Below are 23874 nucleotides of genomic sequence, written 5' to 3'. Positions count from 1 at the left end.
GTAAATTTTCACAATATGTAGTTATTTTTTTTTGTGAAATATTCGCAAGATGTTTTTTAAAAAAAAAAACAGAACACGACTATTTTATTCTGGCATAATAAGATTCGATAATAAATTATAGTGGAAAGTAATATTATAATATATAATCTATATATATTGACCGTATACTTAAACACAGTACACAACGATAATAAAAGTACAAATACAATTATATTGATATCATATACTTAGAACTTTTGGTTTATCTTTTCCAATATTCTTTTCTATAAAACATTTGTAAACATTGAATTAACTTAAGAGTCCACAATTATCTACTTAGTAATGGCTTTTTAGTCAAGGTCAATAATGAGGTTACCTGTTTAAAACAAATTTTGATAGTAACCACGTAAAATGATATTAACAACTTAATAAAAACATTTTGTTTAGCTCCCGCACATAGCTGGGTAGGCGGAGGGACCTGGGAACCTAGTGTTATGGCACTCTGTTACAATTAAAATATTTCCACAAAATATTTTTTTTAAAGAATAAATAAGGTTTTCTTTTGTACTACAATGAAAAGGTTATTTATTGATTATAATTTTTATATTCTATATTCCATACGTTAAGTAGGTGCTACCTAATCTACATTCGTTGTATGTTACCGGTAGCTACGGAAATGCTTAACCAGTAAAAAATATACAAACGTACATTAAACTTTTTATGGTATGTGTCGTAATTTGTATTTAAGTAATAAACATAGTGGTTGCAGTCAATTTGAGCCTTGATCTATATCTATGAATATTTGATTTTCACCGTGGCTTAGAAATTATTTAGAAATATTTTATTATAATTAGCCTAGTATAAGTAGGTAAGAGTATATGAAAGTCAAATTATAAAATTGTATAAAAAATTAAAAAAAAACAAATAATTATAAAAATATGTATCTATAGCAAAATCGTCAATATAAATTACACATTGCACGAGAGCCTCATATGGAGTTTCTCTTCTCTGGACTAATGCACTTCTGTATTAGCTTGAACCATTTGATCGCATACAATGTATAGCAGCTCGAATCGTTGGGGACCCAGTTCTATAAAAGGCTTGACACATTGGCTTTGCGTATTGCTATCGCATTTATTTTAATACTCCATATTCATGAGTGTTCTGGGGAAGTCTATGACCTGGTACTTGATGCCAAATTTTCTAACTGCACATTACGTCATAAGCTTACATACCGCCTTCACAACCTGGATACGTGCGGTTCTGTAGGAACTTCATTCCACGCACCACGCAACTGTGGAATGGCCTACCTGCGGCAGTGTTTTTGGGTCGATACGATATGGGGTCCCATAGGGGGTCAAAGGGTGGATCTACCTCCACCTGAAAGGCCTGCAACGTACCTGTAGCTCCTCTGGTGTAGAATACTCGAAATGATGCAATTACTGCCATATTTTTATTAGGTCAAGTTTTTAATTGTTATTGTAAACCTATATTATTTACATATCTAATTAATATGAAAATCACTAGTTTTAGTTTTTTTTACGCACTTTGTTTTGTTGTTAAATCAAGTACGTTTAAGTAATCAGTTTACTTAAAACAGTTTCTTAATTTTTTGTACATTAATGAACCAAGGTTATTCGATCGTCGTAAATTATGTTAGAGAGCTTTAGAGAAGTTGATAATGCAATGCGTGTTTTAACTGCACGATATGTTTTATTATAAAAAAATATATATTTTTTAATATATTACAATAATTTTAGAGAGATAAGGGTTCACTCCATTCTTCACTTTATGTACGAATTCAACACATGCATGTTGAATGGCGGAACTTAACGCTTTGTCATGCCAGAGATGAGAAATAAAAGAAATAATGATTTTTTGTCATGGACACGTGCGACTGTGGACCGCGACGGTTATAGGTTTGATTCCCACTCGAAGGAATAAATTGTTTTATTATTTTCGTTGAAGCAGTGCGTTAAGAGAGAATCGAAAAAAGTGGCAAAAAGTAGGTAACAAAGTATCTCAACACTAGGTCCCCTCTGCCTACCCTGCTATGTGCGGGATTCAACGTGGAATTTATTAATAACTAGCGGACGCGCGCAGCTTCGCTTACTTATTTTGGGGGTGAATTCTAATAAACCAAAAAACATGTGTTCAATGAAATATTTTTAAGAGTCTAAATTTTAAATTTTATAATAATAGGTGGCGTTTTAAAGATTTTTCCATACAAACTTTCAACCCCTTATTTGCACCCTTAGGAGAAGAATTCTAGAAAACCATGAAACATGTGTTCAATTAAATACTTTTAAGAGTCTGAATTTCAAATTTTATAAGAATCGGTGCCGATTTAATTTTTTTCCCATACAAACTTTCAACCCCTATTTCACCCCTTTAGGGTTAAAATTTTTCAAAATCCCTTCTAAGTGGATGTCCAGATTACGAAAGTAAACATCTGTTCAAATTTCACGTTTCTACGCACAGCGGTTACGGCTGTGCGTGCGTCTTACCTCAGTCAGTGAGGACAAGTCCTTTTATATATATATATATATAGATAATAAAAAAAACGATATATTCAAGTCCTTCATAAGGATAACTGACAATTTTCTTTACAGTCATACTCTCACACTCCCACTTCATCACGATGGCGTCAACAGAGAGTTTCAACTTACTTCATTTTTATAATAAAATTATCTTTATCTTAAAGAAAATTATTACATTCTTCTATTACTATCTAAGTAAGCCTTACTTTATATTTTATTTGCCAGATTGAGGCAAGGCTTGTAGGTCAATATTTATATATAATTATAGTAAAACTTTAAAAATAAACCTTCACGAAAATTCAGGCATCTCTAAATGTACCGCGACGTAGTAATAAACACAAATTGATTTAAAATGTGTTTATTATATTTTACAAGGCAACAGAGAGCTCGTGCGGCATATCTAATATTGTAACATTAAATCACTGGTACTTATTTGTAAGTACATAAATTACAAAAATATATGAATTATTCTTATATTTTGTAATATACATTAATTAAAATATACGGTTTCATTATTATTTAACAAGCAAATTTTAATCTATCTATACTAATATAATAAAGCGGAAGAGTTTGTTTGTTTGTTTGTTTGTTTGTTTGTTTGTTTGTTTGTTTGTTTGTTTGAACGCTAAGATCTCTGGATCTACTGGATCGATTTACTTTGTTTTTGTTTTGTATGAAAGCTGCATTCTTCAGAAGTGCTATAGGCTATATAATATTACATTACACATATATACTAATAAATTAAAATACTTTCTAATTTGACATGCAATTTATTCTGCCATGTTAATAACAACCGTCGTCGCTACGCAACCGCGTTCGTTACCGCGTCATTTTGATATTTATCCTTATGAAATTAAATATAATAGGCATTTCATCTAGATTGAAATTATATTTCTATAGAAATTATATTCTTATATTTCAAGCAGGCGTAGCCGCGTCCGGGTCCGCTATTTTATAATAAACGTCATCGCATAGCCATTGAGAAGAGTCTAAATGTTTACGCAGACATAAAAAATAAAACGTCACAGATTATCCATTTAACTTAATAACAAAGCACTATGTTTGATCTTATTATTAAAATGAAGCAAAAGCCTCTGTTAGCCTAGAAGTGGAGAATGGAGTGTTTTAGCATTAGCATAATAGAAAATGTCTGTGGATAAACCAAAAGTGGTATTTAAACATTTTGTTTGTATATAAAAGTACTCATAAAACATTTATGTAACTTTTTATTATGTCGTAGTATTGCTTTAACTGATTAATCAAGGACAAATCAGATAAAATTAGACAGAAATTTAATTGGATATGAGCCATAAAGCTATTATACATTTTTATAATCTTAATAAAACATTCGTAATAATTACGGAGCTTTAAAAACATGTAACATGTAAATAAAAACATTTTTTTGTTAAGTTTATCCAACAGACCGTTAACTTCTTGGATGCCTTTGTCATTAATTACATAAGTAAGTAATAAAAGTTATAAAATAATTTTATTTTAAAATTGTTTTCATAAGAGATTATAATATAAAATTCATAATATAATTGAATAAAATATTTATTTTTTATATATTTAAAAATATAGAAAAAATCACTGTAATTTTAGACTTAGTTTTTGTATTTCGCCCACCCTCTCTCTGCATCTGAATGGTGGGATAGTTCTTCTTCATATTCAGGGTAGCCGTATCCTTTTTGTTGTTCATGATATTTATGTCGATTAGATTCAAATAATAAGTGTTTGTTTGCTGGTTCCAAATGTTTAAGACGTAAATATTCAATTAGTGTGTCATAGTTGTTGTACAGAGAAGGCATATGATTTCGTTTAGGCAATATTAAGATCTGTCCCCCATCACTTCTGGCGTATCCTCTGCCTCCTGATTTCATGTATCTAAAATCCAGAATAACGTTTGGTTCGTAGTAATCAGGACTGTAGACGTCTCGCACGATGCTGTAAGAAATAACTTATTTTAAGAATTGTCTTTTTTAAAAATAGTATTTGACTTTGTAAGGTGGTTTTTTGATCTAAAAAAAGATGGAGAATATTAAAAAATGTAAATTAATCAGTACAAAGTGATTTTACAATTTAAAAATAATAAAAGAAAAACTAGTTAAATTACGTTCATGACGCAAGCTCTTTTTGCTTTAATACATATACGTACATGATGTACGTATCCGTCATGTTACGTAAAAGATAAATAAAATTTCTGCACGCGGTCCTGGTCGTGGTCGTGGATAATAATTACAAATAAACAATTTTTACATACTTGTTCTCTTCCTCAGTTAAATCGAGCGTCTTATCCTGAAAAATAAATTATTTATAATAGTGAATAAATAAATGAAATAAATCAGTTTCATCCTGTATCCCCCACGCAGCAGGGTAGGCAGAGGGAGCCTAGTATTAAGAAACTCCGTCCCCAACTTTCTGTCAAATTCTGGAGGCATTGCCTGTTGAGTGGCAGAACTCAACACCGCGCTTTATCTCGACACCAGAGCGAAGAAATGTTAATATAAATGTGAATAAATTTTTCTTATCCTCGAGTGGGGATCGAACCCACAACCGTCGCGTTACAGTCATGACGGCCTCTTTATCTTAATATATTTTATTTGTTAAGTTTTAATTGACAATTAGAGACATTGGATTCCATCACCCAGCACTTTTGGAGGTTAAAAGTAAGACACTAGGTTCCCTTTTAGTCACCAAAATGAAATGAATGTGTAAAAATGTAAAAAAACCTACTCGATGATTATGTGAGTGTTTTGCCCGATCTGCGCCCGATCCGAGATAATATTCTTCATTCAGAATCGCTTTTAGGGTAGATGGGTCGGCCTTTGAGTCAGATTTCTTTTCTTCTCCTAAGGCGGTGGTCGCCAAAATTGCAAGTAGAGTCACGATCTTAATAAGATATTTTAAAATTTAATTTAAGATGACTTTTACAAAATAAATTATTATTAATTAAATACAACGGCACCCAATAAATATTTTTTTTTTATATTAAGGTTATTAAACTAATATTAGAATAACACATAGATCACTTACCAAATTCATGTTGTATGCTGAGAGTCCTAGTAACTTATGTTCATATTTCTAATAGATTAAATAGACTCTTAGCAATTGCTTATTTACCGGATTTTTGTTATTATTTACCTTGACTAAGGAAGGATGTTCAAATTCTCAACTAATTAACTCTCCAAGTAAGTAAAGTATCTTGTACGAGTTACGCCCTGTGCTAGTTTAAACTATAATAATGAATATTAAAGTTAAGGCCAGTCGTGGCGCAGGGGCGAAGTAATAAATATTTAAGATTTTCGTTTTCCTAGCTCTGGTAACGAGTAAAACTCCACTCAACACGCAATGCTTCTAGAATTCGATGGAAAGTGGAGAACGGAGTGTTTCAACACTAGGTTCCCTCTGCCTACCCTGCTGTATGCGGGATACAGCGTAAAGCTGATTGATTGATTGACTGCCTCAGTTAGCCTAGCTTCGATGGTATGGTGTGTGTGGTGTGTGTAATGGTGGTTCTGTCTGTCTGTCTTTTACGCAATGAGGCCCAAACCGCTAATTTAATTGTGATAAAATACTCATATAGAGATACTTGAGGGTCTCGGGATGAACATAGGATACTTTTTTTTCTCATATTTGTAATATTTTCGATATATACCAATATATTAAAAGAATTAATTTGACATGCAATTTATTCCGCCATGTTAATAACAATCGTAGCTTCGCGTTGCTAAGCAACGGCTTGCAAAGTTTTTTGTTTTAAGAAAACGTCACCCAAAGTGAGTTTGCTTAATGCATACATGGCGCGCGCCGATATAGATTTGGATACATTAACAAAAATTAGATGATTTCTATAATTTGATATTCATCCTTATGAAAATAAATATAATAGTCACTTTTAGTATTTCGTCTAGATTGAAATTGTAGTTTACTGTACAACATTCTAATAAATAATTAAGATGTCACTGATTCGGAAGCCTTCGGGCGGCACAGTATGACCGACGCGAACGGGCATATGACTTTGATGGTTTAGTAAATTTTTATATATTTTCGAATTACTATTATTTTTTATGTAATTATTTGCTGCTTATAATTAATTTATCTCAGTTCGGTTATCTATACCGATGTTATACACTTAAAATATTTTAATTTTAATAATTTCTAATATTAACAATTTCCTTTAGTTACTTTTACTTCTTTTGTTTGTTCATTTCGGTTACTCAGATATTTTTTCTCATAATAAATCTCCACTTATTATTATTTTTTAACTTATTTTAATTATTTAGGCTTATATTTTCGCGGGCGTAGCGTCCGGGCCCACTAGTATACATATATTTTTATACAACACATAATTATAATTAAAGTGTTAAAACAGCATAATATATTACGATTTTAAATTTAATGGGAGCTATAATTGAAATTAATTATAAATAGGATAGGAGACGGATTCTGTTATTTTCGTATGTGCCTAATCATAAAATGCTGGCAAATACTTATATTTGATACTTTGCATCGATAGTGATCATTTAATCAAAAAGAAAAATTGTATTTTTTATTCTTATATACATATATAAGTGATCTCTTATGAATCGATACAAGTTTTTTTTTAAATGCTGTAATGTTATGATAGTACTCAAATATAATTGCTGAAATTATAATTGAGTACTATGAGAATGTCGAATAAAAATTTGATCGCGATTGGATTTGAAATCTGAATACTTGGACTGAACTACTTACATTATTACTTAATATGGAATTTAATTATAAAAAAATACTGTAACATGAAGAGAATGGGGAAACAGAGTGACACATCATTATGTTTTAGGCCTAATTTGAATAATGAGTAATAAAAATCTTTTTGTTACGATCTCGACTTTTTCTTTAATAATTTCAATATTTTTATAGAAATATATATTTATTTATATTTATAACCAATATAACAGAATAAATTAATGTCGATGTTTTTTCTGTTTAGAAACGGAAATAGAAAATTTAGGGTGATTAATAAAAATACGATGTTGATAAATTTGACTTTCATTATCGTCAATTTTTAGACTGTCATTTTCATTCAATTTTCCAATATATATTTTATCTGTGGCTGCATTATTTTCACTTTTAGATTTATCGAAGTTATTCTGGCTGTATTTACTGTTATTTTCACTGTCTTCATATTCAAATGTTTTTTCATTTTCATTTATCTGACTAGTATCTTCCTTCCTAGCAGTTTTATGACCGCCATTATAGCTTGCAATATTTTTGCTTTGATGAATTTTCTTTTCTTGTTTACTAAAGCCTCGGTTATTATTAATTTCATCATCATGATTGTTTAAATTTATCCTTTTTGTACGTTCATTCCGATTACTATATTTTTCAGTTTTATCATTGACTTCCTTGTGTTTTTTGTAAATATTTCGTTTTATATCCTGTTGTTGAATATGTTCTAATCTGTCGTCATCATCTTCGTTTAAATTGAATTTGGCTATCCTAACAACTTCTACGTTCTCTCCTTCTTCTTCCGCAACCCAGATTTTTTTGGTAACAATACTTTCATTTTCCTTGAAATTATCATTGTTTTGTTCACTTATGTTTTCTTCTTGATTTTTTTCAGCTGCCTCATTTACTCTTTCATTATTTTCTTCCTTATTTTCTTCCTTATTTTCTTTATTATTTTCTTCTTTATTTTCTTCTTCAATTTCTTCTTTGTTGCTGGTTTCGTCATTATTTTCATCATTTTTATTTTGAACAACCTCCTCAATTTGTTCTTCATGCACACTGTATCCATTATTATCATCACTGTTTTCGTTATGTTTTTCCTTACGAACATAATCAACTTGAGCATTGAATCTAAAAGAAGAATATTGTAAAATGTATGGATATTTTTGTTTAAATCACAAATAATAATAATTTGTAATATTTAATCATCTTACCCTTTATGATCATTGGCATTATAGTTTACAGTGCGTTTATCACCATTCGGTTCCAAAAGCCAATATATACCTTTCACTTCGTCACCATGTCTGTTTTCATTTTGACCTTTTATATCATGCGTATGGGGATCATTCACTTTGTATGAGAATTCATAAGAAGGATACGCCCAAGCCTGCAGCAAGAAGAATTAAATATGTTTGAAAATCAAATAACATGAAAAACTTATGTCATAAAATCCCTTATAAATCACTTTACGCAATTACACTAGTCACATGTTATATATATACACTACACAATTCACAGACTTTTCACTGGAGTGGAATGTTAAAAATTTAAATTAGTGAAAATTATTATAAATACATCCCTTTTGCTATTTTAAGAGAAGGCTGTTCGTATCATTATTTTAAACACTATTAAGTTTTTTTAAATATAACTTGTTGGTGTACTTTGTAATAAAAAAAAAAATATTTCGTAAAAAAGGCAATTTTATTTTAGATTAAAATTTATTTGTCAAAACTTACGTATTCTTCGTAATTCTCCGATTTTTTATCGCCATCTGGGTTGTCGGTGGAATGTGATTTTGAGTGATGTATAGTTACTCTTTGCTCCGATACTGCGCCTTCTTCTCGTTCGGATAGCACATAGTGTGCTACACTGATCACCAATATTGTCTGTGTGAAGCAAAAAAAAATATCATAATTATTTCTTAACATTCTGAGAATTAAATTATATGGAATTTCATAATAAACACTATTTTAATGAATAATAAATATTTAGGTCATCATTACTTGCCTTCCAAATCATGACCCTTGATTCTCCTATCAATTGGCGATACCAACTTAGCTGACAGGTAACTATCAGTCCTATATATACAATAAGGCCGGTTTTTCACTCTTCACTTTCTTTGAGTAATTATACTGTTCCACGATTTAAGTATTATTGGACGTGTTCGTATTCATGTTACGAATTGATAAAAAAGTTGAGTTACTTCACTTGCTTTGCGATTACCAACGACCACGCCCGCATTTTATGCTTATGAAAATGAAAAATATATTAATCTTATATGCTGTTTGTATAGAGCAATAACAGGAATAAAATGTCACTAGACTTTTTACTCAATCTATACAATATAAACAAGTCTTTTTGTTCGTGTGAAAATATATGAAGATAAAAACATTTGTTATTTTCTAACATTTCCATATATTTTAGTGCATTAATAAAACACATAAGAAATAATAAAATTTTAATAATAATCTACAATAATGGCCTTATCTCTAAAAAAATCTCTTCCAGCCAACCAATGGAAGTGGGTGAGAACGTGGGTGCGGTGTAAAAAAAAATATACAATATATTTTTTAGGATATTTCATTATATAGTTTCTCATAAGAATCTTCGTTTTAAAGTGCCTTATGTTTAAGGAGTTTGCATTCGTAATCATAATTCTGACATAACATAATAATATAACAAAGTCGTATTAGGAAGAATAGATAACAAGAATTATATAAATATCCAATATAGCTTATTAAAACTAATAAGTAAGTTTTTTAGCTTCGCGCGTCCCTTGGCAGGTGAGGAGACACTCTTTTTTTTGTTTTACGCATTTTGCCGCATATCATGATAGATAGATCCAGTTAACTGTAGATGGAATTTGTGTTCTGTATTGGTAGACACATATTTGATTTTGCAGTTTTTTCTTACTTATGATTATTTTACTCCCAAATGTACCAACCCTAACTTAAAGCCTAACTTCCTATCGGCTTAAATTCGTCAACCGTACTGCAGTTCTTCACTTTCTGCCCGTGACCAGAGCAGGGAATTGAAAATAATTTAAATATTGAGTAAATCTCCATCCTTTGTATGGAGATCGAACTTAAAACAAACACGTTCAAAATCGAACGCCATCTCAGTGTGCAACGATGGGACATTTCTTTCACCAATTTCCATACCAAGGAAATTGAGATTATTGTATGGATATTGTATTGACTTATCGAGAGGGCTAATTTATATTAAGCATTTGCTTTTTATTTGAAAAAGTAAAATGTATTTGTTGTTACAATATTAGGTTCAAAATTATTTTCTTTTAAATGTTCAATGTTGTCATATGAATATGAAGTGAAATTTTATTTAAGGAGTTATAGCCCACTTGTTCACATTAAGCAATATGAAACAAAACTCCTACTTAGTTGAATGTTCAATGGAGCATTTAATGCTATAAGCAATAACTAATAATGATTTGTACATTATAAATAATTATTAAATATTCCTATTTTTAAAACTTGTTGTATATTTTTTTAAATTTATATTGTTATGCTATACCTACCCATACATAACTACTGCTAGGTGTAACTAATATTTGCTACTAGTAATATATTTATATAGGTTTAAAAAAAAAAACTAAAAAGATACTGTTTTTTTTCATAAATATTTAAATGTTAACATGTTAACTTACAATACACTATAGTTATACTCTAGGCAGGATATTAGTAACGGGTTACAGAGTTAAATTATTCAATCCCATAATGTCTTAATATATTTTGGATGATGAATAATAAAATGATATTCATGTTTCATGGCGTGTCTCTCTTTTTTATTTTCAACATCAGAATTTTCCTCGTTACCATTATCACTTCCTTCATTTTCATCATTTTCTTCACTGTTTTCACCTTCATGTTCTTCGTTATATTTATTGGCTCCTGCTTCTTGTTCGTTTTCTTCACCATTGTTATCTTCTTCGCCGTTATTGTTTTCTTCACCATTAGATTCTTCCTGTCCTTGTCCGTTTTCCATATCATTATTTTCACTTTCACTTTGTTCTCCAAGACCTGCGGACTCACCTTCGTTATTACTATCTAAATCATTATTATTATTAAGTAATTCATTTGTACTTTCTTCCTCATTATTACTATTTTCATTTTCTATGGAACTACTATCTTCGGTCGAATTTTCTTCCTCACCACTAGCATTTTCTTCATTTTCTTCGTTATTCTCCTCTGACTTATGGTGTTGCTTATTATAGTCAACATCTGCTTTGAATCTGCAAGGTTTTATAAAGTAACTATAATATAAATATTCCTATAAACTAATATAAATAATATAATATATATTACCCGCTGCTTTTGTCAGCGTAGTACTTGACGGTTCGTTTAAAACCGTCTGGTTGAACAAGCCAATATTTTCCATTTACTTCGTCACCATGTCGCGTTTCATGGTGTCCTTTGAAGTCATGAGTGTGAGGGTCATCAACTTCATACTTAAATTCATAAGAGGGATACGCCCAAGCCTAAGTGAAATTTTATTTTATGTTAATATAATAATTACTGGTTGTATTTTAAAATATGAAAATAAATATTATGCGATAAAAATACGAATAAAACTTACGTATACCTCATGATGCTCAGGCTTTTGAGATTCAACGTGTGAAAGCTTTTCATAATTTTCAATTATTACAGATTGTTTTGATATAGGGGCTCGGGCATCACTTAGCGCCAAAAGCGCCATGCCTAAAAACGTTATAATCTGAAATTAATATATATAATTATAATAACAAAAAATAAAACTAAGGATTGATTAATAAAAAAACGGATTTTTTAAATGTTATACCTTCCAAACCATCGCCTTTATTTTCGTTCAATAGGAGATGCAAACTTAACTATTATCACGCTATCTCGTGTATTTATATACAGATATTGTTATGAGTTTTAATCTTCTGTTTCCTACAAGAAACCAATACAGTAGCAATTATACAGTTTCACAGCTCAACTATTAATTAGGGCGTGTTCGAATATAAATTATTATTTTGTATGAAATAAAGTGAATGACGGGCAACCTCATCATATTATAATAATATGATAAAATAAAATCATTAACGAAATGAATGGGTTAGGCCTACAAAGGTTTTTATATACGATTTATTATAATCAATATCTTCCTTTTGTGTAATTCTATATGGGCAATTACCTTAAATGGCTATAACGATACATTGTAGTGGTACTAAATTGATTTTATATAAACTTGCTAGTTAATATGTTTTTGATACATTTCTTATATATTTATCAAAAAAATATTTGTGTTTAAGTTTCAAATACTAAGCATTATTTTCCACTTGACTCTTTTCCGCCTATCTCGGCGTTGTGTTTCGCCACTCTACACGCAATGCCTCCAGAATTTGGCGGAAAGTGGGGAACCGAGTGTCTTAACAATAGGTTCCGGCACATAGCAGGGTAGGCAGCATGAAGCTGATTTTGAGTAATTAAAAAATAAATCTTATTTAATAATCAAATTAAAAATACCTCGAAGCCTTAAAAAACCTTATATTATTAAAAACCTTATATTATTAAATATTAACCTTATATTATTAAATTTAATTAATTTATTATATAAGTTATTATATCGATTATTTAAGCATTCAATATTTTATTTCATAAGGGGCCATGCATAAATTATGTGACACCTTAAGGGGGAGAAAGATAGGTTTTTTATTTTCTCTCCTTCTGCGTGACCGGAGACTTTGTCAAGTTCTTTTAAATATTTATTACAATAAGTATATTTTTTTTATTTGGTTAGAATGACTACTCGTGGGCTTTTTCGTAGTTTCTAAAATTAATTTGTTGTTATTTATCTTGGCTTGGACTATTTCTGATTGTTTTCTAACAAATATCTATATTATCTTGTCACATTTTGATTCCAAAATTTTAATTTTACTAGCTTTACTAGCAGTTTTACTAGCACCAATTTATTTCTTAAAAAATACACTGTAATTGACATATTGAAGCAACACTTATAAATTAAATATATTAGAAACTTTTATACGCAATTAATAAGAATGCAGGCATTTTAATTGTATTATTAGGTATATATAACGATTTCATGATTCACCTATTCATTTACAATAGAACAATGGGCGTATTAATTATTAAATTAAATAATAAATTATATATACGTAATTGTTGTGGCCTTTTTGTGTTACAAGTGTATACGAGTATAGTAGAAAAATTACATTATTATTATTAATAATTGCTTAATTACATAAATTTAATTACTTAGGAAGGTATTAAAGTATGACGCCTGCAAATAATCCGAAGCAAATTATACTACTTGAGTTTCATTATCTTAATTAATTATTTTTATCTCCTTCTAATCCATTCCATTTCAAACCTGACTTGAATGTTTGTCGTATTAGAAATTCTGTTAAATTTTAATAACAAATAAATTGAAAGAAATCAACAACTAAAAAACATGTTTAAAAGTTAGTTCTATTGCATTTCTCGCCTTCCTGGCAAATAAATAAGGATTATGTTATGGAAATACAATAATATGGTCACGGGAGTTAACACGAGTGCAAATAAACAGGAAAGGCAGGAAGTGAGTCAATAGTGTTACAATTTTTTTTTATGAATTGAAAAAAAAATTAGAAAATTGAAAGAAAAATGAGGGTAAAGCTATTAACATCTTTTTCTTTATTATTGGACGCAGATTTGCTTGCTATCCATTCATCCTATATAACCGTATATAGCAAAACATACTTTGTGGTATTGCTAAGACACTACGAACTCTAGTTTCCGCTTGAATTAGAGACATAGCGTGTTGGGTGCACTCAACGCCGCGTGTCATAGAATACAACATACATAAGTCATATATCAAATTATTGAAAAAAAGTACCAATTAATTAAATAGCGCTATTTTTATTATTCATTTCAATGTACAGTGCTTAATAAGTAAGAGCAATGGTCCGTTCAGTCTTTCAGCGTCAAAATTGTTTTTTTTATTAAATATGATGTTCCAGATGGATGTGGTGATGTGGTGATGAGTGATGGACAACAGCATTAAATCTAAAACGAATATAATATGTAAGTTAAAACCGTGATCAATTGCAAATGTTATCTTTTACTTGTGAAGAATTAATTTAAATATATATTTTTAAATTTTATTAAGGATCGAACCTTCTACCTTCCTCAGGTAGTAAACCAAATATTTACTTCATATATACTGCAGTAATATGAATAGATCACAGAGTGCAGAAGCAGTAGAATAATATAACATTTTTTTTAAAATTCACTTTGTATCCCGCACATAGCAAGGTAGTCAGAGTGAACCTGAGAACCTAGTGTTAGGACACTCTTTTCCTATTGAAACACTTCAGTTCCCCACTTTCCACCGAATTCTCGAGGTAATGCGTTTTGAGTGGCGGAAACACCGTGCCATGGTTAGTTGGTGCTAAAGTGAAATGAAATTATTAAATATTTCTTTCCACCGAGTTGTAATCGAACCCAAACACGTAGTGTTTACAGTCGCACGTTTTTGCCCCTGTGCGACGACGGCCTTAATTCAATATAATTAATATATTTTATTTCAACACATCATAATATTTAAATAAATTTTAACTTACTATAGTATTTTTTTTCGTACAATATTATTATATTTTATATTAATTATTATAATATACTCAATAAAGTAAAGTTTCAATACCCGGTATGATCATCAGCTTTGTATTCCACTTTGCGGTAGCGACCATCGGGCTCGACTAGTTCATATCCCCCTTGGACGACGTCACCGTGACGATGCTCGTGTTGTGATTTCACATCGCCTGTATGATGGTCGTGAACTGAATACGCGAATTTGTACTCTGGAAACGACTGAAATAAACAATACTTTAAGAAATATTTCAATATATGTAAAATATTTTTATTTTAAAGAAATAGAGATATGCTAGTGGGCTAGCTCTCTCGTTCTCTAGCAAAGATCTGTGTTTGGTAAATAAATTACTAGTAATAATTTACCTACTAGTAGAGACATGAAATTGACAAATTTTATTTTGTGAATTTATGCACTAATTTTATATGAAATCAGCTACAAATATACATTAACTTAGACGCTTGATTTTTTTCTATGCTCTAAAGTACCTTAAATCTAAATATTTGATTTGAATTTCGGCAAAATTTACTACCTACCTGAAGCTACCAAAGCGATAAAATTACTGAAACGCTTGTACAACTCTTCTTTAATAAAAAATGTTCTATATAACAATTATGTTAAAAATGCCTAGTACTTTCATTATAATAAATATATCAAGTTATATAATTCTGTAATTAGGAAAGAAAAAGAAAAGAAATGGTGCATCAATTTGTATATCAGGAAGCAGCTTTTTTTTTATCATTAGCAGTCTAGAGGGTGCTGAAAAGATTTTAAAATGTAGTGTTACGGTTAGTTAGAGATATGAATAGTATTGACAGGGCTAGTTTGCTGTTCGTTCGTGCATTAACGTTGTAGCTATACGTACTCCTAATTTGTAGAATGAAATAAATAATGATGTATTATATGTACATAAATAAATATTTTTTTATTAAATTGTTACATAATTCTATTCCAAATGCGTTCTACAACCTCAAGTTTTGGAAATATCAGTAATTGAATTTATTTTCTTATCGCCAAAATAAAATATATATATATTTTATCAAGATGCTCCAATCTTTATAATTTCTAGTTTTAGCAAAATTAAATCAAAAACTACTGATTTCTTTATTTAACATTCTACAAAACGCATACTTAGACTAAAATAGACTTTATTGCATCATTTTCACTTAAAACCTATCCTTATCACAGATATTTATTTCCATAGATATTGAGCTGAAATCAAACATTATAGATAAATTTCTAAGTAAAAAAGAAAGATTGAAACACTGGTCTAAATTTTAGTTATACTAAATAATCTTGTCTAGTTACACTTATCGATCGTTATGGCCATATTAGTTTATCATTGTATATCAATGATCTACGTTAAATTGTCGTTGCGTACTACGCTGGGTGGTGGCAATCAAGCACGGAGTTAGACACAGGTTTGCCCCGGTTTGTTTAACACTAAATATACAATATTCCAATGTTATATGAAAAAAGGGCCTATTTGGGCTTACCATACAAAAATCGCGGGTGGCGTAAAAAATAAAACAAAGCCACGGAAGAGTGAGTCGGCCTCGCCCATCGAGGGTTCCGTACCAATTTCAGGATTGTATGTCAATGGAAAGTACACTTATAAATAAATTGTCAAACTTAAGTTGGCATCACCCGTACATACAAAAGCGCATACGGGTGTACGAGCTCGTATGCGCTTTTGTATGAAATATACTACAAGTATAAGTTTGTATAATTTCTTTCTATGAAATACCTATAAATTTTTACTTTTCGAATTTTTCCCTTTATTCGTATTGTAATTTCTCACTTCATAGCATAACTAATATTATGAATTTGTAGCTATGGATGCTTGTTCCACTTTTACGCAAAAACTACTGAACTGATTTACATGAGAGCTTACAGTTATATAACACAGGTTAAAATTTATGTAAATATGGTGAAAATATATAAAACCATAACTTTAAAGGGACGAAGAGACTTCATGTGCGTATCTTTGTAGGTAAAAAAAAGGAGGAAAAAGGAGAACACTTTAAATTCTTAATCTAACATGGTTTTATGCAACAGTTTTCATTTATACTCACGTAATATGGGGTATTGTTTGTAGCCTCTAGGAAAAAGTGCATTATGTCATAATGTCACAAATGTGATGTAATACAATTAGATTTTACAACACACACATAGCTAGGGTATATTATATAACAACTGAATAAAGAGGTATAAAAAAAATACTATTGCATTTATTATTTTGATGGAGTTTCATAAAAAGGTTGCAGTTTCTATAATATAGAAATAAATTAAATCAAATTAAACCAGCTTCACGCTGTATCCCGCACACAGGAGGGCCTACCCTCCTGTAGGAGGTAGACACTTCCCACGAATTATTGCGAGTTATTGAGTGGAGTGGCGTGGCGGAACACAACGCCGCCTTTTGTCTCGACACCAGAGCGAAGAAACAGACATATAAATTTAAATTAATATTTCATTTCTTCGAGTGAGGATCGAACCCACGACCAGTCAAGTTTACAGTCACATTTCATAATATACGAATTATCTTTTATAGGTTAAGTAAACATTGTAAGCAGCTAAGGAGTACAAACTAACTAATACATAACAATATAATATAAATACTTACATAGTGGTCATGATGTGGGATATGGTGTGGGATGTGATGTGGAACATGATGAACTGGTACTATTGGTAGATGGTGTAAGATAGGTACATGGTGAATAGGCACGGGGTGGTGTATCGGCACTGGATGGTGAGGGCCGTCGTGTTTGATCACCTCCTGGTGTGAAACGGCATGATGATGATGGTGAAACAGCCCGTTACTGACCGATATCAAAGTGCACAGTGCTAAAAGCTGAAACTTTTTTTTCATTAAATATATGGGTCCAAAAGATGAGCATCAAAGCCTTCTTAAAATCAGATAAATCCACGGATCTTAGTTTTGAATTATTAGGATTTAACCTGCGTGGCAAATATTAATAAGGACGAGGATATTTTATAGCATAAAACGAAAAGCGAAAAAACTTACTTTATTCATATTAGTACAATTATATTAAGACTATGAATCAGATGAAATTTAACTAGAAGCACAGAAGAAAATGTATGTACAGGGTTTCCTTCATTAGCTTTTATAGAAGTTATAATAGTGGGAATTCATAGAGCAAAAATCGATTTCTCAGAGTTTACAAATAGCTTTACTGTAATACTTATATTACTACAATAGCTACATGTGTAAGATCAATTATCATATTTTTTAATAAGAGTCAAAACGATCACATATGGCTTATCATATATTTAGTATATATTTAGTGGAAGCAAAGCGCGGCGTTATGTTCTGCCACTCAACACTAATGCCTTTAGAATTCGGCAGAAAGTGGGGAACGGACTCTGCCTACCCTGCTATGTGTGGGATACAGTGTGAAGCTGATTTATTTATTTTATTTTATTATATATTTAGTAAGTATATTTCATAATAATTTTAAATAGTCCAATGCTACCTTGAATATATAGAATTAAATAAAACGTTTACATTTAATTGGGCGTACCTTAATTATGAATGCTCGCACTAACAACAATCTAACAGAGTTTCTAAAATATAATATTAAATGTTGATGTTCGTGATCCAAGCTATGAGTATTTGTTTTCATATATTTGAAGTATATTGTTGTGTGGATATTTAATTATTTTATATGTTCATATATATAAATACTATTTTTTTATTTAAAAACATGTTAAAAATGAATACAAATATATATCTTTACCTGTGACATTTGTAGGCGTGTGAATGTGAACGTTTACTGTCGCACGGTAAAAACTTAACAATAGGAAGTAGTTCATAGAAGTATGCAAACAATTGTTTAGTGAAATATTTTATATTTTAAGTATGCGATTGTAGAAATAATTATGTAACATAATAAATGACTAAATATCTAAGACAAATTCACATCGTCTAACTTCAAATAAGATATCGTCCAACCTACTAATGTATATAGCATCACGTACAGACACACATATTATACAGACAGACACACATATATATACATCTTTTATATTAAGCTCTATTTTTCAAAACATCGTAGGAGAAAAATATAAATATTTTTATTGACTAATGTGCAGAAAGCCGATTTTTGCTTTAATAATTTCGTAGGCGTTTATAATACTTATGATATTAGGGTTTAGGGGTGCCTAATAGAGGGTAGTATAAGTATGTAGCAATATATAATGAAAATATAATTTCTGATATTACTTCGAAGACAATATTAAAAATTGAGCTTTATAATTTAACCATATTTAACGAAAATTAAATTAAGGTGCACAAAGTGCACAATGGCACAGAGGTACAATTTAAATTTATATTTCTATTTCTTGCTCTGGTGTCGAGGCAAAGCGCGGCGTTGAGTTCTGCTACTCAACATGCAAGATTTCTGCAGAAAGTGGGGAACAGAGTATTTTAACACTACGTTCCCTCTGTCTACGCAGAGTGGAGTGTGGAGAGCGTACCTGCTGTGTGCGGAATACAGCGTGAAACTGATAAAAAAACAAAACAAAATTCCTGAAATAAAAGTAAAATTAAAAGTAACAAGAATTATGTTTTAATTTAAGAATATTCTATTCTTTGCAGTTCATTTTATTTAATTACTAGCGTTATAAAGATTGATTGTTTTCGTTAGAGAGTACCTTCACTCGCTTTTGTAACAGCTGTCGCTTTAGCGTATATTTTATAGGTCAATGTCTAAATTAAACAGACAAAAAACTCTACCAATGTCATTGCGAACGCATATTTTTTGTTACGTAAAATTATATTAAAATATTTGAAACTTTAATAAACATGTACATGACTAAGTAAATTAAAATGAATATTTGAGTTTATATGTGTTTCGCTCACTGAATTATTACTACTACTATTTTTTATCGTATTTTGTGGGACAGGCAAAGATATTTTTATTAATACAAATTAAAATTGAATTAAATCCGCTTGACGCTGTATCCAGCACGCAGCAGGGTATGCAAAGGGATCGTAGTGCTAAGATATTCCGTTCCCTTACTTACTTGATTAATATAGTCATTAATAAATAGTGTGTGGGTGATGGAATCAAAAATCTAAAAATAGTAGTTGGGTCAACCATTCATACAAATATAATCCACAAGTTCTCACGTAACCGAACGTTAAGAATGAAATACGAATACCACGGATACTGTAAAAACTGATTACGAACGCCTATAATCTAACAATTGGTCTCACGCACGATCGGAATCTAAGTACTCGTTCACAATTATCTGTTATATAAACTAGGTGTTAACGAATTATTTTATGACAATTATTTTTTTTTTCTCACAGTTAAAGTTTTAATGAGACTTGGATTTTGGCGATTTAAGATGGGGCTCTATAATATTTTTTTGTTAAAACTGTAAAATGTAGATAATGTTTTCGTGGAATTTGTCTGTTCACTAAGATATAACTCTTTTCTTTTCCTCATCTATTGTATATAGCTGAAATAAAAACAGAACTAAAATAGAAGAAACGAAACGGTAAGTAACATATTTTATTTTACTATTTTTTTTATTAATCAACGCAGTGCTAAATGCAACCACACGCATAATGAATGGCTATATGCGAAACTGAAAAAAAAATTAAATACAACACATTGTAGTAAGGGACGCTTCTCTCAAGTATCACAGAGTGGATAGGGAGAAGTTATTCTCAATACTGAAAGAACTATTGTGCCTGCCGTATCTCGTTTAGTAAATGACAATATCGAACCCACAAGCATTGTATGTATTGCTTGTTCAACACAAAGGCGCAGACTAGTTAGTAATTGAGTTAACTAAAATTGATAGCGGATCTTATTGAATAGATATAAAAATCAAAAACTTATTAGATTATTAAAACGGTATTGTGTACGAGGTTTTATCTTTGAGCGATCGATTGAGTGCTTTGAACTCAAGGTCGTATTGATTCATTCTTTTGATTAACGTGGTCTTTACTACGACTGTTCTTAATTTGAGTTAACTACTTTGTAACAAATCAGTATCAGTTTACGTTTTAATTATATTGTCCAACATTATCTTGTATAATAAAAATATATATCATTATTTATCCAATAATTTTCCTTTCATCAGATTCATTTGCTTATTTATTAATGAAAATATCTGTACTAACTTTTTTCAGCTGCGCTGTATAAAATATTTTTTTGTCATTAATTATAGAGAAATTTAAGAGAAATTTTATGTTACTCTCGAAACGGTGATGTTTCTGTATAATGTTTTTTGGAATTATTTTCATTTTTTTAATATAATATGCTGCTTTACGGAACGCAAAGTTTCTCTGAATGATATTTGTATATGTTATATGACTACATAAGCAACGGTACAGCATCTCTTAATTTCTTTATTTAGAATTATCTTATCAGTTTTTTTTTCTTTCAGCTTCACGCTATATCCCGCACACAGCAGGGTAGGCAGAGGGAATCTAGTGTTAAAACAATCCATTCCCCGCTTTCTGCCGAATTCTGGAGGCAGTGGGTGTTGAGTGGCGGAGCTCAACACCGCGCTTTGCCTCGACACCAAAGCGTAGAAATGGTAATATAAACGTAAATAAATATTTCACTTCCTCGAGTGGGGATCAAACCCACAGCCGTCGCGTTACAGTAACACCATTGTGCCGTTGCGCCATGACAGCCTATAATTATAAATTTTTATGTTACAATTTTTTCTGAAGTTCATATAATGTGTAGAATAACATGCGTAAGTCACTTAACGACAGTTTCCTAACTCAGCCTTTAAAGAACACAAAATTGGAGGTAATTTGTCAAATGGTGAGTTACCCATCGGATGTTGTTTGTTCCAGTCAAGTGCAGTCTTGAGTAATGCTTGTAATGATTGCTTTTAAATTGCTTTTACCAATTAGGATACATATTTGGTATGACCTACTAATGACCACGTAATGTCAAATGGGGGTCATCTGGAATATTAAAATATTTTATGGTGATGTCGAGAATATTATTAATGAAAATAATAATTTTCCCTAAAATAATAATTGAAAATAATAAGTCCCTTAATTTAATTTATATAATTCTTGTACTGTATGTAGCTTGTCCAATAGATAATAACAAATATTTATATTAATTTTAATATTGTTTTATTTTCATTTCCTTTATAATTTTCTAGGCCATAGTTATATTCGAATGTAAATAATACGTTTCGTAAGTTTGTACTTTTTACATTTTATATCGTGATTATCATTCTTAAACACACTCGCACGCAAGCTGCAAATGTGTATGTGTAATGGGTATGCTAATTATTTTTAAACACTGTGTAATATAACGATTCAAGGGTAATGTTACAATAAAACTATTATTTGAATGGACGACTTACGAAATGTACACGTTGACATGAAAAAATCAAAGTTAATTAAGTCTGCCTACAGCGTAATAATATACTCTACATCTATACTTAAATATCAATCAACGATGTTGTATGCAATCGCTTATTCATAAAGGGTAATTGAAAAGATTGAAAGGAAATGGACTTAGTACTGATCAGCAAAGTATATTTATTTACAAGAGAATATTAAATTCATATAAATCGTTATTATATACACACATAAATATCACAATTCACAGACATTCATCACGATCATATCCTCATTTATGCTAAAGTCGTTCAGTAATGGAGACCATGATGGCCATGGGCGAGGGGTACGGCGTAGTGCGCGATGGGAGCAGCGTGGACGATGGGGGCAGCGTGTACGATGGGGGCAGCGTGGACCACGGGGGCGTGGACGACAGGGGCGGGGTGGTGTCCAACAGATTTGTGGACAACAGCGTTGAAACTGCAAAATAATACATTATATAAGTAACCTGATAATAAATTATAGTTTGCTTTTAAGTAAAACTTTTTATATATAATAATATCTAACCTATAGTTATTTCAAATGTTATAGCTTACCCATGATGGTCATCGGCGGTGTATTCTACTTTACGGACGGAACCGTCAGGTTCAACGAGGGAGTAGCTTCCGTGCACGGCACCACCGTCGCGGCTCTCGTGTTGGGACTTGTGGTCACCGGTGTGAGGGTCAGCCACGGAGTAAGAGAAGTCGTATTTGGGGTGAGACTGTAATGATAACAATAAAAAAATTAACAAAATATTTAAGTGTACAAATCAACTTCATGCTGTATCCCGCACAGAGCAGGGTATGCAGAGGGAACAAAGTTATTAAAAACTTCGTTCTCTAATTTTCGCCGATTTTTTCGAGGTATTGTGTGTAGAGGCTTTTGCCTTGGTGCCAGAACGAAGAAATGAAAATATTAAGAAATAATAATTCATTTTCTCGAGTAGGGATCAAACTCACAACCGTCGCGCCATTTGACTCTTTGCCTAGTTACCAGAGCCACTACCAGAGAAAATATTAAGTAATTCATTACCGTGGTGGGAGTAGGAATTGAACCCATAACCGGTAGTCAATATAGACTGTTCATATTAATGTACATATATGATATATGTATCAATTTATAGTACTTACGTATTCATGGGCTACGGCGATGGGAGCGTGCACAATGGGGGCGGCGTGCACGGCGTGGACAAGGGGAGCGTGGACGACGGGAGCGGCATGGATCAATGGAGCGGCGGCGTAGTGGACGGGGGCGTCGTGGCGGATGATGCTTTGGGAGGACACAGCCGCGGCATGATGAAGAGGAAGAATGCCAGCGTTGACAGCTGCCAACACGGCGCTCAGGGCTACGATCTAAGAAAATAATAAAATGATATAATTAAATATAAATATATTATAAAAGCTTTATATATTTCACAAACTTAGAAGCTCAACTTACTTTGGAGAACATTTTGCTGTTGTTAGCCAAGTATGTGACTGATAATATTATCGGGTCTGGCCAGACTTTTATATGAAATGCAAAACGGAGGCATAGTCCTTAGGTGGTGGGGCTTGCGGTCATTTCAGTTCCGTAACTTTGACACGGCGAGGTCGTTGTTGCCACCGTAATCATTTACTCCCTTACTGT

At 31.2% G+C, this 23874-nt stretch overlaps 5 protein-coding genes across 8 annotated transcripts; all 5 read right to left on the bottom strand.

Moving 5' to 3' along the window:
• Positions 1-4055: 4055 nt before the first annotated feature.
• On the bottom strand, positions 4056-5686 carry LOC146532554 (uncharacterized). Its single transcript, XM_085195546.1, has 4 exons — positions 5553-5686; positions 5253-5408; positions 4780-4814; positions 4056-4463 (listed from the first exon to the last, which is right to left on the bottom strand). The coding sequence occupies exons 1-4, from the start codon at positions 5559-5561 to the stop codon at positions 4124-4126; spliced, it is 540 nt and encodes a 179-aa protein (XP_085051672.1). The 5' UTR covers positions 5562-5686; the 3' UTR covers positions 4056-4123.
• A 1685-nt stretch (positions 5687-7371) lies between these two features.
• Positions 7372-9393, bottom strand: LOC146532553 (uncharacterized). The gene is made up of 4 exons (XM_085195506.1): positions 9237-9393; positions 8966-9115; positions 8444-8616; positions 7372-8360 (listed from the first exon to the last, which is right to left on the bottom strand). The coding sequence occupies exons 1-4, from the start codon at positions 9246-9248 to the stop codon at positions 7466-7468; spliced, it is 1230 nt and encodes a 409-aa protein (XP_085051632.1). The 5' UTR covers positions 9249-9393; the 3' UTR covers positions 7372-7465.
• Positions 9394-10847: 1454 nt separating this feature from the next.
• LOC146532552 (uncharacterized) lies at positions 10848-12172 on the bottom strand. Of its 3 annotated transcripts, none has more exons than XM_085195526.1 (4): positions 12045-12172; positions 11823-11960; positions 11552-11724; positions 10848-11478 (listed from the first exon to the last, which is right to left on the bottom strand). In XM_085195526.1, the coding sequence occupies exons 1-4, from the start codon at positions 12054-12056 to the stop codon at positions 10953-10955; spliced, it is 849 nt and encodes a 282-aa protein (XP_085051652.1). In that variant the 5' UTR covers positions 12057-12172; the 3' UTR covers positions 10848-10952. The 3 variants fall into 3 exon arrangements, with proteins under 3 accessions (XP_085051652.1, XP_085051653.1, XP_085051654.1); XM_085195527.1 differs by having other exon boundaries at positions 11829-11960; XM_085195528.1 differs by having other exon boundaries at positions 11823-11944; positions 12045-12150.
• A 1933-nt stretch (positions 12173-14105) lies between these two features.
• LOC146532551 (uncharacterized) lies at positions 14106-18012 on the bottom strand. Of its 2 annotated transcripts, none has more exons than XM_085195554.1 (4): positions 17884-18012; positions 17482-17715; positions 14910-15076; positions 14106-14272 (listed from the first exon to the last, which is right to left on the bottom strand). In XM_085195554.1, the coding sequence occupies exons 1-4, from the start codon at positions 17890-17892 to the stop codon at positions 14209-14211; spliced, it is 474 nt and encodes a 157-aa protein (XP_085051680.1). In that variant the 5' UTR covers positions 17893-18012; the 3' UTR covers positions 14106-14208. The 2 variants fall into 2 exon arrangements, with proteins under 2 accessions (XP_085051680.1, XP_085051681.1); XM_085195555.1 differs by having other exon boundaries at positions 17482-17709; positions 17884-18010.
• A 4375-nt stretch (positions 18013-22387) lies between these two features.
• LOC146532550 (cuticle protein 18.6-like) lies at positions 22388-23804 on the bottom strand. Its single transcript, XM_085195542.1, has 4 exons — positions 23686-23804; positions 23379-23600; positions 22803-22969; positions 22388-22686 (listed from the first exon to the last, which is right to left on the bottom strand). The coding sequence occupies exons 1-4, from the start codon at positions 23695-23697 to the stop codon at positions 22518-22520; spliced, it is 570 nt and encodes a 189-aa protein (XP_085051668.1). The 5' UTR covers positions 23698-23804; the 3' UTR covers positions 22388-22517.
• Positions 23805-23874: the final 70 nt, after the last annotated feature.

Source organism: Heliconius melpomene, chromosome 13 (genome assembly GCF_056956725.1).
Source record: "Heliconius melpomene rosina isolate 202511_hmr_F chromosome 13, ASM5695672v1, whole genome shotgun sequence".
NCBI lineage: Eukaryota > Metazoa > Arthropoda > Insecta > Lepidoptera > Nymphalidae > Heliconius > Heliconius melpomene.
This window is presented reverse-complemented; position numbering and strand designations above follow the sequence as displayed.

Coding starts and splice junctions, on each gene's coding strand:
- LOC146532550 (XM_085195542.1), bottom strand. Junction 22,970..23,378: donor TCGCCGTAGCCCATGAATAC/GTAAGTACTATA, acceptor TTATCATTACAG/TCTCACCCCAAATACGACTT. Junction 22,687..22,802: donor ACCGCCGATGACCATCATGG/GTAAGCTATAAC, acceptor ATTATTTTGCAG/TTTCAACGCTGTTGTCCACA.
- LOC146532554 (XM_085195546.1), bottom strand. Junction 4,815..5,252: donor AACACTCACATAATCATCGA/GTAGGTTTTTTT, acceptor TTTATTTTTCAG/GATAAGACGCTCGATTTAAC. Junction 4,464..4,779: donor TTAACTGAGGAAGAGAACAA/GTATGTAAAAAT, acceptor TATTTCTTACAG/CATCGTGCGAGACGTCTACA.
- LOC146532552 (XM_085195526.1), bottom strand. Junction 11,725..11,822: donor CTGAGCATCATGAGGTATAC/GTAAGTTTTATT, acceptor AATTTCACTTAG/GCTTGGGCGTATCCCTCTTA. Junction 11,479..11,551: donor TACGCTGACAAAAGCAGCGG/GTAATATATATT, acceptor AAAACCTTGCAG/ATTCAAAGCAGATGTTGACT.
- LOC146532551 (XM_085195554.1), bottom strand. Junction 15,077..17,481: donor TCCCACATCATGACCACTAT/GTAAGTATTTAT, acceptor TGTTTATTTCAG/TCGTTTCCAGAGTACAAATT. Junction 14,273..14,909: donor AAAGCTGATGATCATACCGG/GTATTGAAACTT, acceptor TATTCGTTTTAG/ATTTAATGCTGTTGTCCATC.
- LOC146532553 (XM_085195506.1), bottom strand. Junction 8,617..8,965: donor CGGAGAATTACGAAGAATAC/GTAAGTTTTGAC, acceptor TTCTTGCTGCAG/GCTTGGGCGTATCCTTCTTA. Junction 8,361..8,443: donor AATGCCAATGATCATAAAGG/GTAAGATGATTA, acceptor TTCTTCTTTTAG/ATTCAATGCTCAAGTTGATT.